General features: G+C 40.0%; 3 protein-coding genes across 3 annotated transcripts; 2 read left to right on the top strand and 1 right to left on the bottom strand.

The window, feature by feature from the left end:
- Positions 1-1,751: 1,751 nt before the first annotated feature.
- LOC141912115 (uncharacterized) lies at positions 1,752-9,293 on the top strand. The gene is made up of 6 exons (XM_074803334.1): positions 1,752-1,924; positions 2,179-2,261; positions 5,039-5,344; positions 6,095-6,185; positions 6,581-6,622; positions 6,945-9,293. The coding sequence occupies exons 1-6, from the start codon at positions 1,840-1,842 to the stop codon at positions 7,397-7,399; spliced, it is 1,062 nt and encodes a 353-aa protein (XP_074659435.1). The 5' UTR covers positions 1,752-1,839; the 3' UTR covers positions 7,400-9,293.
- A 302-nt stretch (positions 9,294-9,595) lies between these two features.
- Positions 9,596-11,901, bottom strand: LOC141911579 (serine/threonine-protein kinase 16-like). Its single transcript, XM_074802564.1, has 3 exons — positions 11,878-11,901; positions 11,333-11,457; positions 9,596-9,722 (listed from the first exon to the last, which is right to left on the bottom strand). The coding sequence occupies exons 1-3, from the start codon at positions 11,899-11,901 to the stop codon at positions 9,596-9,598; spliced, it is 276 nt and encodes a 91-aa protein (XP_074658665.1).
- Positions 11,902-12,582: 681 nt separating this feature from the next.
- On the top strand, positions 12,583-16,760 carry LOC141911578 (uncharacterized). The gene is made up of 6 exons (XM_074802563.1): positions 12,583-12,762; positions 13,025-13,107; positions 14,418-14,723; positions 15,475-15,565; positions 16,066-16,113; positions 16,435-16,760. Exons 1-6 carry the CDS (start codon positions 12,678-12,680, stop codon positions 16,758-16,760), a joined length of 939 nt encoding a protein of 312 aa, XP_074658664.1. The 5' UTR covers positions 12,583-12,677.
- The last annotated feature ends 3 nt before the right edge of the window (positions 16,761-16,763 follow it).

Below are 16,763 nucleotides of genomic sequence, written 5' to 3'. Positions count from 1 at the left end.
ATTAGAATCACCAAGTTTATCCCCGCCTTATAAACACTCTGGTTTCGGACTAAATGACTAGGTGACTGGATGACTGGGTTACATTATCATTATCCCTGGCCTCTCCACCACCACCAGCATCACCCGCTAACACTTTCACCACCAACACCTTCCCCAGCATCACCATTCCTTCTCAAGTGTATCTCCACCACCACCACCACCACCACCGCCTCCGCCTCCGCCACCGCCACCACCACCACCACCATCACCATCAACACCACCACCACCACCACCACCACCAGAGAAAAGAGACACCATTTTCTTAACCCTTTATCAAGTTTAACAATATGTTTTTTCACATTCTTTTGAATCAGTAAAAATGATGGTTCGCAAGCATGAATACACCTTGTAGTTAGAAGGCATTACATGTATTATACACACCCGTTGGGAGTCCCCCCGAGAAGATTTTGAAAATTAGGAGCGATTCAAAGCGTTTTCACGCCACCTTGAGTGATTACGTTGTGGAAAACACACGAGAACCGCGAAGAGAAACAAATTACAACAATTGCATGTTTGTTTTATTGGAGCCTTATTCGTATTCGTATATCGCGATCATCATCCGTTTTACTGCCGTGCTTTGAACCGTGTTTAAACGACACTTAGAGTTCCAGCGTGATAGAATAAAATCGAATTCGCATCCGCAAAAATGTATAAACCTGACACAGGATCGAATTGGTCAAATGAACAATGTCTTGCTATACTTCGAATCTGGAAGCAAGACTTCATCCAGGCGCATTTAGCAGATGGCGACATCTTGTGGGCCCGGTGACTTTATCACCGCGTGTCAAAACGCCGTGTGAACGCTCTTAAGTGTCGTTTAAACACGGTTCAAAGCACGGCAGTAAAACGGATGATGATCACGATATACGAATACGAATTACGCTCCAAACATTTCCATAGTATAGGGAGGAAAAACAGTTCTTAAGAATAATTACATAAACGGTAATAAAAGCATTAAGAACTTAATAAACTGGACTCACACTCTGCCGCAGAGGTCGCGACATCTATACCGCAGAGATTCAGAATTACGATTTAGACCGGACCTGGTACCAGTTTATGTCCACACACACATATTTAGACCGGTCCAAAATTTTGTCCGGACCTGGTTCGCTTTTTTAGACCGTGCCAAATCAGACCGGTTTAAACTAGACCGGTCTAATTTGGAACGGTATTTTTGCATTTTTGCCCGTGTGAACGCTTGGTCCGGTCTAAATTGGACCGGACCAAATTTAGACCGGTCTAAATTTCGTCGTGTAACGCGCCTATAGTAAATAACTACAAGACAGTAAACCCATCTTTCTTGCAGCAAGGTCAATAAAATGTGTCTAGAAAATGTAAAAACCGAAACGAGAATGAATAGGCAGATATAGCTGAACCGGAAATCACATTACGCTATTGAGATTATAGCCGCGTTCAAACGACAACTAGTTAGATCGGTCTAAATGGGTCCGTACGTGGTCCGGTTCAAATTCACGACGAAATTTAGACCGGTCTAAATTTGCAGGTCCGGTCTAAATTTCGTCGTGTGAACGCGTCTTGTAACTATGGCTTATACAAGATCGCGTATAGCGTCGAGGACAAAATGAGTTGAGAGCTATTTATAGTACAAAATACGTCATCGGGCCAATTCATTGTCATATGCTGTGACCCGTCACGTATTTAAGCATGTGGAAAATCCTGTTTGTTTTTCAGTATTAATTCAACATTGCACGTATATACGTATAGGAAATCTACACGAGGAAAACGCTATTTATTTGACTGTTATATATTTTGTTGCGCGTAGTTTAAATACTCTCTCTGATGGCTTTTATTAACATCAGTAACACTTTGATATTCGTTGCGGTTGCTGTTTTGTATAACTGCGATATTGCGACAGGAAAAACGAGTGAGTAGATCATATGATTATATATGTCAGGAATATGACGTCAATGTGGTGCGTCATGTTCAGGATTGATTTTCTTGAGAAGTAAGATTGCAATCAAAGTCCATTTAGAATGCGGCTATCGTTTAAGACAAAAATTTTGGCCTTCAGTATTCAGAAAAAAGACTCGTTCGTAACATTTAAATATTTTGCTGAAGAAATTGCATAAAACCTTAATCAATCTAGATTAGAAAGATACCGTTATTTTTTCGATTTAGTTCTTGTTGCTGATTGTGAAGAGTCCTGGCCGCTTTGCAGTGGTTGGTCACTGCTTCCGAAATCGTCCTGGGAACAAGAATACGTGAGTAAATAGAGAAACATTCATAAACCAATCACGTTGAGATTTTGTTTGATCAGACATATACAGATAAACCGAGTTGAGGATCAGGCAACCTGATCACGATCGCACTGTAAATATCTCTCCGAGTTGAGAATCGGGGAACTCTTGCTAGCGTTGGGCTGATTATTGTACCGACTTAAGAAACAGGAAACTTTCTAGATTCTCCTATTATTTAGAATCAAGGAACTTGGGTATCGTTGAGACTGCTGTAAATATTTCACCGTTAAGAATCAGAGATCTCGGTAGCGTTGGGACTGCTGTAAATATTTCACTGATTTGAGAATCAGAGAACTCAGTTGAAACGATATGAGTGTGGTCGTCAATTTCGCTACGATAACTCTGATTTAGACTATCGTGCCTAGCTCTAGAATCCGGGATATAAAAGTATACTTAACTCAGTAGTTTGCCTTTATCTTGTATAATATGAGTGTATGTTTATTCCATCATCCGATATATAATGTCTTCTATAATGTGTAGTTACAATCCAGCGTAAATCCTATAGTCAACCCGTCTGATCCAGATCCAATCCCTCGGCTATTCTCCCGTAGGTTCCCGATCTGATATCTCGGTACTCCTGACTAGCTTTTCTCTGGACTTGACTTAGCTCTCACTCCCGTCTAGTTCTCTAGTTCCCGTTCTCTAGTTCTCGTTCTCTCGTTCCCGTTCTCTAGTTCTCCCGAATCTACTGAACTAACCCTTTTTATCCTCAGAATCTCATCCCAAGTCTCAATCCCTTTCCATTGGTTAATTACTAAATAAACTCCCCAACATTCTATACAATAATATAACTAAAATACTCTACAAGTAGCGAGATCGCCACTCAAGACCATGGTTTAACCAATGTTTATATAATAATAAGCCTACTGGATACTAACTAATAATTGGAACAATGAAGCCTAAAGATGCCAGTGGAAGGGTCTTGAATGTCGATCTACGCGCGCTCAATGTTATAAAAACCGCAGATGTTCTGCCCAAAAATTACATAAAAATACTTTACAAACAGCATTACTATTAAGCCAAAATAGCTAAATCGTAACACTGTAGCGTTGGAGTGCTCTAAATACTTCACCGAGTTAAGAATCAGGGAACTCGGTAGCGTGTTGGGATTCAACTTAATTTCGAATCAAGGGAACTCGTTGGGACTACTGTAGATATTTGAGAATTATAAAGATTGAAAGTTTCTGAGGTGATCAACGGTGCGTGGATTCGGCTTAAACCCGAGTCGCTGCTGATTGGGCCTATATCATGGCAGGGTCTGAAACTCGGCCCCGGCCGCGGCCGCGGCCACACGTCTGAAACACGGTCCCGGCCCCGGTCCCGGCCGCGGCCGCTCTTTTTTTTTCGCTTAAATGGTCAAATGAAAGAAAAAAGAGATTTTCTACTATCTATCTCTCTCTATATAGACTATTTCACTTTTGGACGGTTAAGCTTCAATCGACTCTGTCATTTTGGCCCAAACCAGATGCCTATCTATCTACCCTTTTGCTTTGCGAGGAGCTATAATCAAATTTTGATGAAATAATACATTTAGTTAGTATGAGTTTTTTTTATGTAGTGGCTATAACATCAGTGGGAAGGCAGGAATCTGGGCCCCAAGACCACCCCCTAAACCTGCCACTGGAAAAAAGGTTTCATGGAGAATCAGATGACACTATAGACAAGAGGCTATATATTGACATAACATGCTAAACCTAAGATCCATAAACTTAAGATCCCCAAATATGGCCTATAGTTATTTTATCATACTTGAATGAATCCTTAATATTACGTTTGCCAGACTGGCGGAGATGTTTTGCAGTCTTTTGGGGTTGTTTGCGTGAAAGTAAGATTTTAGCAAAATCACCCTAAAAGGTATGAAATGTTTCATAGTTTACAAATTAGCAAGTCGCCTTAAAATCAAGATTGTTGATTTCCTCTAAAGTTAGTTTTAATCGAATAAAAGAGACAACAGTCTCTTTTATTCGATTTTATTCAACTAAGAAACCCCTGAGATAACGCTCCGCGTTATAGCATTACAAGTTCCACACGTAATTTACAGGCTCCTTTCATCAATTTTTCAAATTTCTTATGCATACATGCAGTATTTATGTTAATCTGACCATGGTAGTTGACAGACCGCACGAAGAAGCGGCTCAATATTTCAGGGTCCTTAGGCTTTTTTTGGTTCTTAGGTTAAGTAAAGACCTGCATTGAGAGTGCATTACTTTGTGCCAACAAATCAACTTTTCTACCTTAAATGTATCACCCACACAATACCCGAAAAGCTCGTATGGATAATTTACTTTGGGGAAACTGAGTTATTTACCTCCTTCGACTGGTGATTCTAATTTGGGTGAGATTATGTTTTGTTGCCTGTTTTTTGTTGATGTTGAATATTATGTATTGATCACTAGTTGATCATTGTGGGATAAAATGAACACTATTGTTTGTTTGTCCATTTTCTGAAAATCATAGCAGATAGGCATCTTGTTTGGGGCAAAATGACAGAGTCGATTGAAGCTTAAACCGTTCAAAGTTGAAATAGTCTATATTTGGACTTTTGATAGATAGTAGAAAATCTCTTTTTTCTTTCATTTGACCATCTAAATGAAAACAAAGAGCGGCCGCGGCCGTGTTTAAGACGTGTGCGGCCGCGGCCGGGACCGGGGCCGGGACCGTGTTTCAGACGTGTGGCCCCTATATCATCACTATCGCGTTCATACAATGAATATATTTCTGGCAATTATTTTCTTTTTCAGGATAAAAACTTAGGACGATACGTGATTTTTAATGGGAACTCGAGCGGAAAGATCGAATCGACCAGCACGAGACTCATCCGAAAAATAGAATGTTTGTCTGTAACGTACGCTGTAAACGGAACGCAGGCCTACAGATTGTCGTTCACCTTCGATTTTTTCAAATTTGGAACAATTGAAAGTATGTACTATAGGACGATTTACAAATACGAAGCCTTCTCGACGAAGATGCAGGATAGCTGGTCGGTAGTGGAAAGCGTTATATTTCCCAGTAGTATTTCTTATCATTTCGACGGCACGTCTGCTGAGGTGAGTGTCCCGGATGTAGGCACGTAACGTAGCGTGGCAGGCCTGTGAAATCTGCAAGTCCATTCGCTAGATCGATGAAGTCTTGACTACTATCAGTTTTCGAAATTATGCTGATAAAATGTCTAATATCTGGTGTTTGTAGTTCATTTCCACTCAACTATGTTCTGAACACATGTGAAGTGTGTTTGATCACTTTCTGAAAGTGTGTTGATAAAATGTTTAATATCTGGTGTTTGTAGTTCATTTATGATTAAAAGTCCCTATCTCAAGTGAAGTCCTGAACACATGTGAAATGTGGACGATGATCAGTTTATAAGTGTGCTGATCAAGTGCAGGCCGGTACCCAGTGGTGCGTAGCGAGCGAACCCCGCGCAATCCCCAAATTCTTCAAAGAAAGTTTTTAGATCCCATTTTCCATCACAAATTGACCCGTGCAGACCGGCGTTTGATTTCCGCTATCTCGCTAAGGAGTATCTTTTTTAAGTATGCCTAAAACGCTTCAAATTTTCAGGATGAAATTGCAGGGGAGCACTGCAAAACCTCAAGCAGAACGCTTCATATACGCTTTATATCATTTGCATCCCCCAAAACGAGAGGGCTCCCTGAAATTTCTAATATCTGGTGTTGGTCGTACTTCACATCTTCATGTGGAAATTGGGATTTTATCTTGGTATCGAATGCCGCATTATACATTCCCGCATCATTCAGTATAAATGTATCGAATAATAGAATTTTCACGTTATTTTTCAGTATTTAAGATTGACAATAAGATGGCTGAAACGATCTGCCGATTCACGACTCCTGATCGCGAAAATTGTAGCATCAGATGATGAGAAATGTGGTAAGTAGGATTACATAAAATATCCAGATACTCCTCTCAGTTGATAAACTCTCGGACAAACACCAGTTGTCAGACTTGAGCGGAGTCTACTGTATCATCCAACTCAGATATCACTCTCAAGTCAAAAGATCCGACTTGAGCGGAGTCTACTGTACCATCCAACTCAGATATCACTCTCAAATCAAAAGATCAGACTTGAGCGGAGTCTACTGTACCATCCAACTCAGATATCACTCTCAAGTCAAGATCCGACTTGAGCGGAGTTTACTATCCAACCAAACCGGACGTTCTCAAGTTGGACAATATTTCTGTACACATAAAATAAATTCGTTTGGAAGGATGTCTCGGTCCACGAACTTTAATGTCTATCTGTAACGGTTGCTTTTCATAAAAAGATTCCGAGGGCGCGTCGAACTTGAAATATTTGGGATTCATTGGTAAGTACTTAAGCGAAATTAGAACCCCATCAATAAATTAAAAGAAAGGTTTCAGATTGGACTGAATGAAGGGCACTTTATGGCACCCGAATGGGCTTTCGCGCCCCGACTTTCAAGAAAGTATGTCTATTCTGGATGCCCATACGCACAGGCCCTATAACAGCATGTATCATCTCTCGGGCCACGTTAAAAACAAAATGTTACATGCAATGATATTTACAGTTTTAGCAATGATTAATCAGCCGACTGAAAATGAAACCACTACCGATATCAGGATGATTCGAAATATTTTACTATCTCTTTTAATATCTCTTTTTTTCAGCATGTCTTGTCGTTTTCTTCCTTTGTTGCTGCATGTGCGGAACACGTAAGAAATCATTGCAGCCGACCACGACGAACCTGTCGGCGACGCGCTGTACTACGACAGCAACCGCCGCCAGCGGCACTATTCAACAACCACCACCACCGGCAGCAGTTCCACCGGCGCCTTTTACATATCAACTCCGTTCTTTGGCCCCGCTCGAACCTCTAGCTCCACCCCAGCCCCAGTTATACCCACCCCCTCCTCAATATTCCGAGTTCGCTCAACCACCACCACCGGCAGCAGTTCCACCGGCGCCTTCTACATATCAACCCCGGCCTTTAGCCCCGCTCGAACCCCTAGCTCCACCCCAGCCCCAGTTATACCCACCCCCTCCTCAATATTCCGAGTTCGCTCAACCACCACCGACTTACTCGGAGGCTATCAACATGCCTGCCGTTGCAAAACCTAGTTAGAACAACCATATCGTAATTTATAGACAATAATTCAATTTTATGGGTTCATTTTCTTCCGAATTCCACACATATTTGCAAAAAGGGGTTTGTTTCATTCGAGTTGTTCGTAAAAGATTTTCCAAGATAAAATGGAGCAGGCCTCCAGAGAATCCCTCGTGTTGGACCCAAAGCACTATATTTAGCCAATCATTAACAGCCTTTCAATTATGAAACTAACTATCGACCAATCGCTGATCCGGCGCCCCCAAGCGGTTACAAAGAAACTGCAACCATCCTCTCAATTATTATAACGATTACGATTACGACGTCTGACCACAGCACAGCGCGCCCGAGTGGGTGAAAATGAAACCTTTCAAGATACTGTATCGTATATAACGTAACATTTATTTATTATAACATTTATTTAATTGTGTTTGATTATCAAATATCAGTGATATCAAACAAATACAACATATGATTCCTATCGATTAATCAATGTCATAATTTAGGATTCCCAAAACCGAAATAATCTAGACCCAGATCCGGGGATTATATTACAGTGCTATAGTAAAATAGTGAACACATGAAGAGTACAATATTTGAGTTATCAATTGAAGCCGAACGTCGCACACAATGCAGGGAAACACAGAATGAAACATGTTTGATCTTCTAGGAAACATTGTCTGCCAAAAGCATGTTTCTTGTTTCTCTGAGTCGTTACTCTGAGGCTTGACGAACTGAGTTCTGGGTGGGTAATATCATTGAGATGCAAAATGACTAGATTAAACTCCACCAAATATATACAAACAAATTAGCTCCAGTTCCGCATTTATTCGGAAAAGATTCGACCAAAAAATGTACAACAGGGCCATTAACGGTTAACGCCGAGTGCCCAAAGGTGGTCGTACCGTCATACCTGAGATTGTTCGCATGTGCAAAAAAGTGAGAAATTTTTTCGAAAGATTGTGAATACAGTTACACAGTTTTGAATTAGAGTCAGATTTTCGATTACTTTAACTCTCAAATTAGTTCTTTTTTCGATTACTCGAACTCTCGAAGAATCAAAATTAGTATAGATCATTTTTACTTTTTAAAACTCTAGAAATGAGTTCATTTCTATCCGTTCAAACTTGTCGAAATCGTCTAATTTTCAATAACTCGAACTCTTAGAGACAAGAAAGTTCATTTTTAATATCTTAACCCTTTTAGTGCGGTGTATGGTAATTAGTTTTTATCTCTAATGAAAGATGGCAGCACCTGCCAAACAGTTTAGTAACTAACTTTTTGAAATTTGTCAAATCATCTCCGGCAAGCACTGAAAGGGTTTAACTCTTTACCATACTTTCTACAAAGTATCATCTAATCACCACCACCCACTGTGGAAATGGGTCCAGAATGAAGTTCTTTCGGAAATCAATGGATGAAATAATCAGATTCTATTACATTCTAACGGTCATGATCGGATCGTTGTTTTTTTTACAGTATATCGGTAATCTTTAAAAAAATAGATTTATAACATTTATCATAATCAGTTTAACATGCATTCATAGCAGAACAGTTAAATATTTACTTGGCACTAATTGTTCAGTTTAAAACACTTTGAGTGAGTGAGATTCAGTGAATGCAATGTATTTTATAAGTTTGTTTTATCATTCATGTTTGGTTTTAGTACATGTAGCCTCATACAACAAACTCTCTGATGGCACCGATGTTGACCCAAGTGTAAAGATGTGATTTAAATCCTATACTGGATATGCATGATGTTGACCCAGATGTAAAGATGTGATTAATCCTATATTGGATACAGATTTTCTGGTAATGAGGTTCCACTGTATATAGAACTATCGGTTATAACGAACCGATTTTCTGGTCTCCTGAAGTTCCTTGTTACGAGGTTCCACTGTATATAGAACTATCGGTTAAAGCAAACAGATCTTTTTTTGTGCGTTGAAGTTTTTTCAACATGAGGTCCCACTGTTTAGCCAAATTCACTTAATTCGTTATTGGATAAGTCCTCACAGTACAGTATTGAGAGTCCTTACTTGTATTTCTAATACAATTCACTTAGTGTACACTTGGATAAGTCATAATGATGGCCCTCCAACTATGACGACTTTAAGCGAGTTTGACGAGTTTCAACGATCATATATTTTCTATTTTCCGGTGCCCTGAAATTCGGAGGGTTAATCGTGTTTTTGCGTCGTCGTTCGAACCGGTTTAAATTCGATTCTCCATCGCGATTAACAGGTTATCGACGTGTTGTATAACTGTGTCAATGAACGGTCGTTGCTCCAGATCGACGACCAACATACATCTGATTAAATTAATCAATTCCTCCGAATAGCTGGAAAAAATCAACAAGAAAATATGTTTGTTACATACGTTTTTACCATTTGTTATTAAAGCAGGTATCAAATTGCAGCCTGGAACCTGAACCTCTCACACAATCAATACTTTATCACTATTTCCTCCAATTTGGTTATGTTGTACACTTGTTCAGGATTTCATCAGACCGTTTTAATTGAAAATGAGCTACAAACACCAGACATCAGACATTTTATCAGCACTTTCAAGAACTGAACAATCCGCACTTCACATTATACTTAATTAAAGTGAACTGATTATCTGGAGGGAATGATCCAGGCTACTGAATGATTGATACCTGTAAATCCCAGTATTGACCAAGAGATAATTGTTCTTAAATTTGATTAGGGTTAACATGGGAGGGGGTTTGGTTATGTCTTTTTCTTTGTTATACTAATGTCATACCGAGTATCAAAAGATATATTTTTTCAAATAAATGTTCCTGAAAGTATTATTCTGAAAAAATATGGTTTTTCAAGACTTTTAAGGTTTTTTTGCGGAGGCAGGCTTGAATTCCGGGAACAGATGAACCTGCATCACAATCAGGTTAGAATCTAGAAGCGAAGAAGAACGTAATTCAGTTACTGTCTGTCACACATGCTTTTCGTGCGACGTTTTGGTCCGTAATTTCGTTACTAATCGGTTGATCTGTAAATATTATGCTTCAATTTGTTCAGTAAGGAATTTGCATTCAGAAATAAATCATGAACTGGCAGAAATTTGTTTGTGTTTTCTTCTATCAGCGATAGTTTACCTAGCATACGCTCGCGTAATGCTGAAAAACGGCTTTTATGGCCCGTCACGTGGCGCCACCTACTGTATTTTGATATGCTAATGAGCAGGTGATGACGTCACTGTAACGTTTCCGAGCGTCCGCGGAGCGGATTTTTCAGCATTACGCGAGCGTATGCTGAGTAAACTATCGCGCATAAATGAAAACAAAAACAACTTAAGTGAAAATTGTTGTTTATTTCTGAATGCAAATTCCTCACTGAACAAATTGATGCATAATAAAGGTAGATAAACCGATTATTAACGAAATTACGGACCAAAACGTCGCACGGAGAGCATGTGTGACAGACAGTAGGCTTTTTTCATAACTGGACGGACGAAAAGTGAACGCAATAGCTGCTAGAACTCAAGTCCAAAGTGGGCTGGAAAAAGAAAAGTCTTTTTCTATTACCGGCATTTCTGCTTGACAATCTGATAATCAACACCCTCCGGAATATAACTACCGTTAATCGACTCATCACTGTCATAGAGCAGCAACTTTGCAATCTATAGAGGTTACAAAAAATGCATAAGTACCAGTACCCTGGTATATATGGAAATACAAAATTCCCTTGAAAACTTCAAAAACAAGTAAAAGAGCGGATTTCAGCAAACAACCAGACAGCCATTTTGATTTTATCACACAAGCAGATACACATGTATAAACCAAATATCAAGACCCTCCAATGCAGCATTTTCAAAACTTTCCAAAAAAATTCGATTCTATCGACGGATCGACAGAAAAATGAACAGTAAACAGATTTTTACCCACTGGGACTTAAGTTCCACGAGGGTTAAAAGACTTCATGAAATACATACATGTGAGAGTTAGGGTACTTAATATTTCCTCCGATCGCAGCCAGCGCCAGGCTGTCACCTCTTTGATAAACTTGCTCGAACGGTGATTCTAGAAATGCTAAACTGTAAAGCGTACAACCCAATGACTGAAAAAAATAATGAAATTCAGTTTCAGATTTGATTAAAGTTCGTCTAGGGGTGATAGAATAAAATCGAATTCGCATCCGCAAAAATGTATAAACCTGACACAGGATCGAATTGGTCAAATGAATAATGTCTTGCTATACTTCGAATCTGGAAGCAAGACTTCATCCAGGCGCATTTAGCAGATGGCGACATCTTGTGGGCCCGGTGACTTTATCACCGCGTGTCAAAACGCCGTGTGAACGCTCTTAAGTGTCGTTTAAACACGGTTCAAAGCACGGCAGTAAAACGGATGATGATCACGATATACGAATACGAATTACGCTCCAAACATTTCCATAGTATAGGGAGGAAAAACAGTTCTTAAGAATAATTACATAAACGGTAATAAAAGCATTAAGAACTTAATAAACTGGACTCACACTCTGCCGCAGAGGTCGCGACATCTATACCGCAGAGATTCAGAATTACGATTTAGACCGGACCTGGTACCAGTTTATGTCCACACACACATATTTAGACCGGTCCAAAATTTTGTCCGGACCTGGTTCGCTTTTTTAGACCGTGCCAAATCAGACCGGTTTAAACTAGACCGGTCTAATTTGGAACGGTATTTTTGCCCGTGTGAACGCTTGGTCCGGTCTAAATTGGACCGGACCAAATTTAGACCGGTCTAAATTTCGTCGTGTAACGCGCCTATAGTAATTAACTACAAGACAGTAAACCCATCTTTCTTGCAGAAAGGTCAATAAAATGTGTCTAGAAAATGTAAAAACCGAAACGAGAATGAATAGGCAGATATAGCTGAACCGGAAATCACATTACGCTATTGAGATTATAGCCGCGTTCAAACGACAACTAGTTAGATCGGTCTAAATGGGTCCGTACGTGGTCCGGTTCAAATTTAGACCGGACCTGCAAATTTAGGCCGGTCTAAATTTCGTCGTGTGAACGCGTCTTGTAACTATGGCTTATACAAGATCGCGTATAGCGTCGAGGACAAAATGAGTTGAGAGCTATTTATAGTACAAAATACGTCATCGGGCCAATTCATTGTCATATGCTGTGACCCGTCGCGTATTTAAGCATGTGGAAAATCCTATTTGTTTTTCAGTATTAATTCAACATTGCACGTATATACGTATAGGAAATCTACACGAGGAAAACGCTATTTATTTGACTGTTATATATTTTGTTGCGCGTAGTTTAAATACTCTCTCTGATGGCTTTTATTAACATCAGTAACACTTTGATATTCGTTGCGGTTGCTGTTTTGTATAACTGCGATATTGCGACAGGAAAAACGAGTGAGTAGATTATATGATTATATGATTATATATGTCAGGAATATGACGTCAATGTGGTGCGTCATGTTCAGGATTGATTTTCTCGAGAAGTAAGATTGCAATCAAAGTCCATTTAGAATGCGGCTATCGTTTAAGACAAAAATTTTGGCCTTCAGTATTCAGAAAAAAGACTCGTTCGTAACATTTAAATTTTTTGCTGAAGAAATTGCATCAAACCTTAATCAATCTAGATTAGAAAGATACCGTTATTTTTTCGATTTAGTTCTTGTTGCTGATTGTGAAGAGTCCTGGCCGCTTTGCAGTGGTTGGTCACTGCTTCCGAAATCGTCCTGGGAACAAGAATACGTGAGTAAATAGAGAAACATTCATAAACCAATCACGTTGAGATTTTGTTTGATCAGACATATACAGATAAACCGAGTTGAGGATCAGGCAACCTGATCACGATCGCACTGTAAATATCTCTCCGAGTTGAGAATCGGGGAACGCTTGCTAGCGTTGGGCTGATTATTGTACCGACTTAAGAAACAGGAAACTTTCTAGATTCTCCTATTATTTAGAATCAAGGAACTTGGGTATCGTTGAGACTGCTGTAAATATTTCACCGTTAAGAATCAGAGATCTCGGTAGCGTTGGGACTGCTGTAAATATTTCACTGATTTGAGAATCAGAGAACTCAGTTGAAACGATATGAGTGTGGTCGTCGATTTCGCTACGATAACTCTGATTTAGACTATCGTGCCTAGCTCTAGAATCCGGGATATAAAAGTATACTTAACTCAGTAGTTTGCCTTTATCTTGTATAATATGAGTGTATGTTTATTCCATCATCCGATACATAATGTCTTCTATAATGTGTAGTTACAATCCAGCGTAAATCCTATAGTCAACCCGTCTGATCCAGATCCAATCCCTCGGCTATTCTCCCGTAGGTTCCCGATCTGATATCTCGGTACTCCTGACTAGCTTTTCTCTGGACTTGACTTAGCTCTCACTCCCGTCTAGTTCTCTAGTTCCCGTTCTCTAGTTCTCCCGAATCTACTGAACTAACCCTTTTTATCCTCAGAATCTCATCCCAAGTCTCAATCCCTTTCCATTGGTTAATTACTAAATAAACTCCCCAACATTCTATAGAATAATATAACTAAAATACTCTACAAGTAGCGAGATCGCCACTCAAGACCATGGTTTAACCAATGTTTATATAATAATAAGCCTACTGGATACTAACTAATAATTGGAACAATGAAGCCTAAAGATGCCAGTGGAAGGGTCTTGAATGTCGATCTACGCGCGCTCAATGTTATAAAAACCGCAGATGTTCTGCTAAAAAATTACATAAAAATACTTTACAAACAGCATTACTATTAAGCCAAAATAGCTAAATCGTAACACTGTAGCGTTGGAGTGCTGTAAATACTTCACCGAGTTAAGAATCAGGGAACTCGGTAGCGTGTTGGGATTCAACTTAATTTCGAATCAAGGGAACTCGTTGGGACTACTGTAGATATTTGAGAATCATAAAGATTGAAAGTTTCTGAGGTGACCAACGGTGCGTGGATTCGGCCAAACCGGAGTCGCTGCTGATTGGGCCTATATCATCACTATCGCCATCATACAATGAATATATTTCTGGCAATTTTTTTCTTTTTCAGGATAAAAACTTAGGACGATACGTGATTTTTAATGGGAACTCGAGCGGAAAGATCGAATCGACCAGCACGAGATCCATCCGAAAAATAAAATGTTTGTCTGTAACGTACGCTGTAAACGGAACGCAGGCCTACAGATTGTCGTTCACCGTCGATTTTTTCAAATTTGGAACAATTGAAAGGATGTACTATAGGACGATTTACAAAAACGAAGCCTTCTCGACGAAGATGCAGGATAGCTGGTCGGTAATGGAAAGCGTTATAAATCCCAGTAGTATTTCTGATCATTTCGACGGCACGTCTGCTGAGGTGAGTGTCCCGGATGTAGGCACGTAACGTAGCGTGGCAGGCCTGTGAAATCTGCAAGTCCATTCGCTAGATCGATGAAGTCTTGACTACTATCAGTTTTCGAAATTATTCTGATAAAATGTCTAACATCTGGTGTTTGTAGTTCATTTCCACTCAACTATGTTCTGAACACATGTGAAGTGTGTTTGATCACTTTCTGAAAGTGTGTTGATAAAATGTTTAATATCTGGTGTTTGTAGTTCATTTATGATTAAAAGTCCCTATCTCAAGTGAAGTCCTGAACACATGTGAAATGTGGACGATGATCAGTTTATAAGTGTGCTGATCAAGTGCAGGCCGGTACCCAGTGGTGCGTAGCGAGCGAACCCCGCGCAATCCCCAAATTCTTCAAAGAAAGTTTTCAGATTCCATTTTTCCATCACAAATTGACCCGTGCAGACCGGCGTTTGATTTCCGCTATCTCGCTTAGGAGTATCTTTTTTAAGTATGCCTAAAACGCTTCAAATTTTCAGGATGAAATTGCAGGGGAGCACTGCAAAACCTCAAGCAGAACGCTTCATATACGCTTTATATCATTTGCATCCCCCAAAACGAGAGGGCTCCCTGAAATTTCTAATATCTGGTGTTGGTCGTACTTCACATCTTCATGTGGAAATTGGGATTTTATCTTGGTATCGAATGCCGCATTATACATTCCCGCATCATTCAGTATAAATGTATCGAATAATAGAATTTTCACGTTATTTTTCAGTATTTAAGATTGACAATAAGATGGCTGAAACGATCTGCCGATTCACGACTCCTGATCGCGAAAATTGTAGCATCAGATGATGAGAAATGTGGTAAGTAGGATTACATAAAATATCCAGATACTCCTCTCAGTTGATAAACTCTCGGACAAACACCAGTTGTCAGACTTGAGCGGAGTCTACTGTATCATCCAACTCAGATATCACTCTCAAAAGATCAGACTTGAGTGGAGTCTACTGTACCACCCAACTCAGATATCACTCTCAAATCAAAAGATCCGACTTGAGCGGAGTCTACTGTATCATCCAACTCAGATATCACTCTCAAGTCAAAAGATCCGACTTGAGCGGAGTCTACTGTATCATCCAACTCAGATATCACTCTCAAATCAAAAGATCCGACTTGAGCGGAGTCTACTGTACCATCCAACTCAGATATCACTCTCAAGTCAAGATCCGACTTGAGCGGAGTTTACTATCCAAACCGGACGTTCTCAAGTTGGACAATATTTCTGTACACATAAAATAAATTCGTTTGGAAGGATGTCTCGGTCCACGAACTTTAACGTCTATCTGTAACGGTTGCTTTTCAGAAAAAGATTCCGAGGGCGCGTCGAACTTGAAATATTTGGGATTCATTGGTAAGTACTTAAGCGAAATTAGAACCCCATCAATAAATTAAAAGAAAGTTTCAGATTGGACTGAATGAAGGGCACTTTATGGCACCCGAATGGGCTTTCGCGCCCCGACTTTCAAGAAAGTATGTCTATTCTGGATGCCCATACGCACAGGCCCTATAACAGCATGTATCATCTCTCGGGCCACGTTAAAAACAAAATGTTACATGCAATGATATTTACAGTTTTAGCAATGATTAATCAGCCGACTGAAAATGAAACCACTACCGATATCAGGATGATTCGAAATATTTTACTATCTATTTTAATATCTCTTTATTTCAGCATTTCCTGTCGTTTTCTTCCTTTATTGCTGCATGTGCCGCGGAAAACGTGCGAAATCATTGCAGCCGACCACGACGAACCTGTCGGCGACGCGCTGTACTACGACAGCAACCGCCGCCAGCGGCACTATTCAACAACCACCACCACCGGCAGCAGTTCCACCGGCGCCTTCTACATATCAACCCCGGCCTTTGGCCCCGCTCGAACCTCTAGCTCCACCCCAGCCCCAGTTATACCCACCCCCTCCTCAATATTCCGAGTTCGCTCAACCACCACCGACTTACTCGGAGGCTATCAACATGCCTGCCGTTGCAAAACCTAGTTAGAAC

Source organism: Tubulanus polymorphus, chromosome 10, assembly GCF_964204645.1.
Source record: "Tubulanus polymorphus chromosome 10, tnTubPoly1.2, whole genome shotgun sequence".
Taxonomy (NCBI): domain Eukaryota; kingdom Metazoa; phylum Nemertea; class Palaeonemertea; order Tubulaniformes; family Tubulanidae; genus Tubulanus; species Tubulanus polymorphus.
This window is presented reverse-complemented; position numbering and strand designations above follow the sequence as displayed.

What these genes read in the sequence shown, in the direction of transcription:
- LOC141912115 (XM_074803334.1), top strand. Translation starts at nt 1,840, where the DNA reads ATGGCTTTTATTAACATCAGTAACACTTTGATATTCGTTGCGGTTGCT. An exon ending in CGTCCTGGGAACAAGAATAC is followed by an intron (nt 2,262 to 5,038) that starts GTGAGTAAATAG and finishes TTTCTTTTTCAG; the next exon opens with GATAAAAACTTAGGACGATA. An exon ending in GAAATATTTGGGATTCATTG is followed by an intron (nt 6,623 to 6,944) that starts GTAAGTACTTAA and finishes TCTTTTTTTCAG; the next exon opens with CATGTCTTGTCGTTTTCTTC.
- LOC141911578 (XM_074802563.1), top strand. Translation starts at nt 12,678, where the DNA reads ATGGCTTTTATTAACATCAGTAACACTTTGATATTCGTTGCGGTTGCT. An exon ending in TATTGCGACAGGAAAAACGA is followed by an intron (nt 12,763 to 13,024) that starts GTGAGTAGATTA and finishes TTTTCGATTTAG; the next exon opens with TTCTTGTTGCTGATTGTGAA. An exon ending in CGTCCTGGGAACAAGAATAC is followed by an intron (nt 13,108 to 14,417) that starts GTGAGTAAATAG and finishes TTTCTTTTTCAG; the next exon opens with GATAAAAACTTAGGACGATA.
- LOC141911579 (XM_074802564.1), bottom strand. Translation starts at nt 11,901, where the DNA reads ATGTCGCGACCTCTGCGGCAGAGT. An exon ending in CGCGACCTCTGCGGCAGAGT is followed by an intron (nt 11,458 to 11,877) that starts GTGAGTCCAGTT and finishes TATTTTTTTCAG; the next exon opens with TCATTGGGTTGTACGCTTTA. An exon ending in AAGTACCCTAACTCTCACAT is followed by an intron (nt 9,723 to 11,332) that starts GTATGTATTTCA and finishes GATTTTTTCCAG; the next exon opens with CTATTCGGAGGAATTGATTA.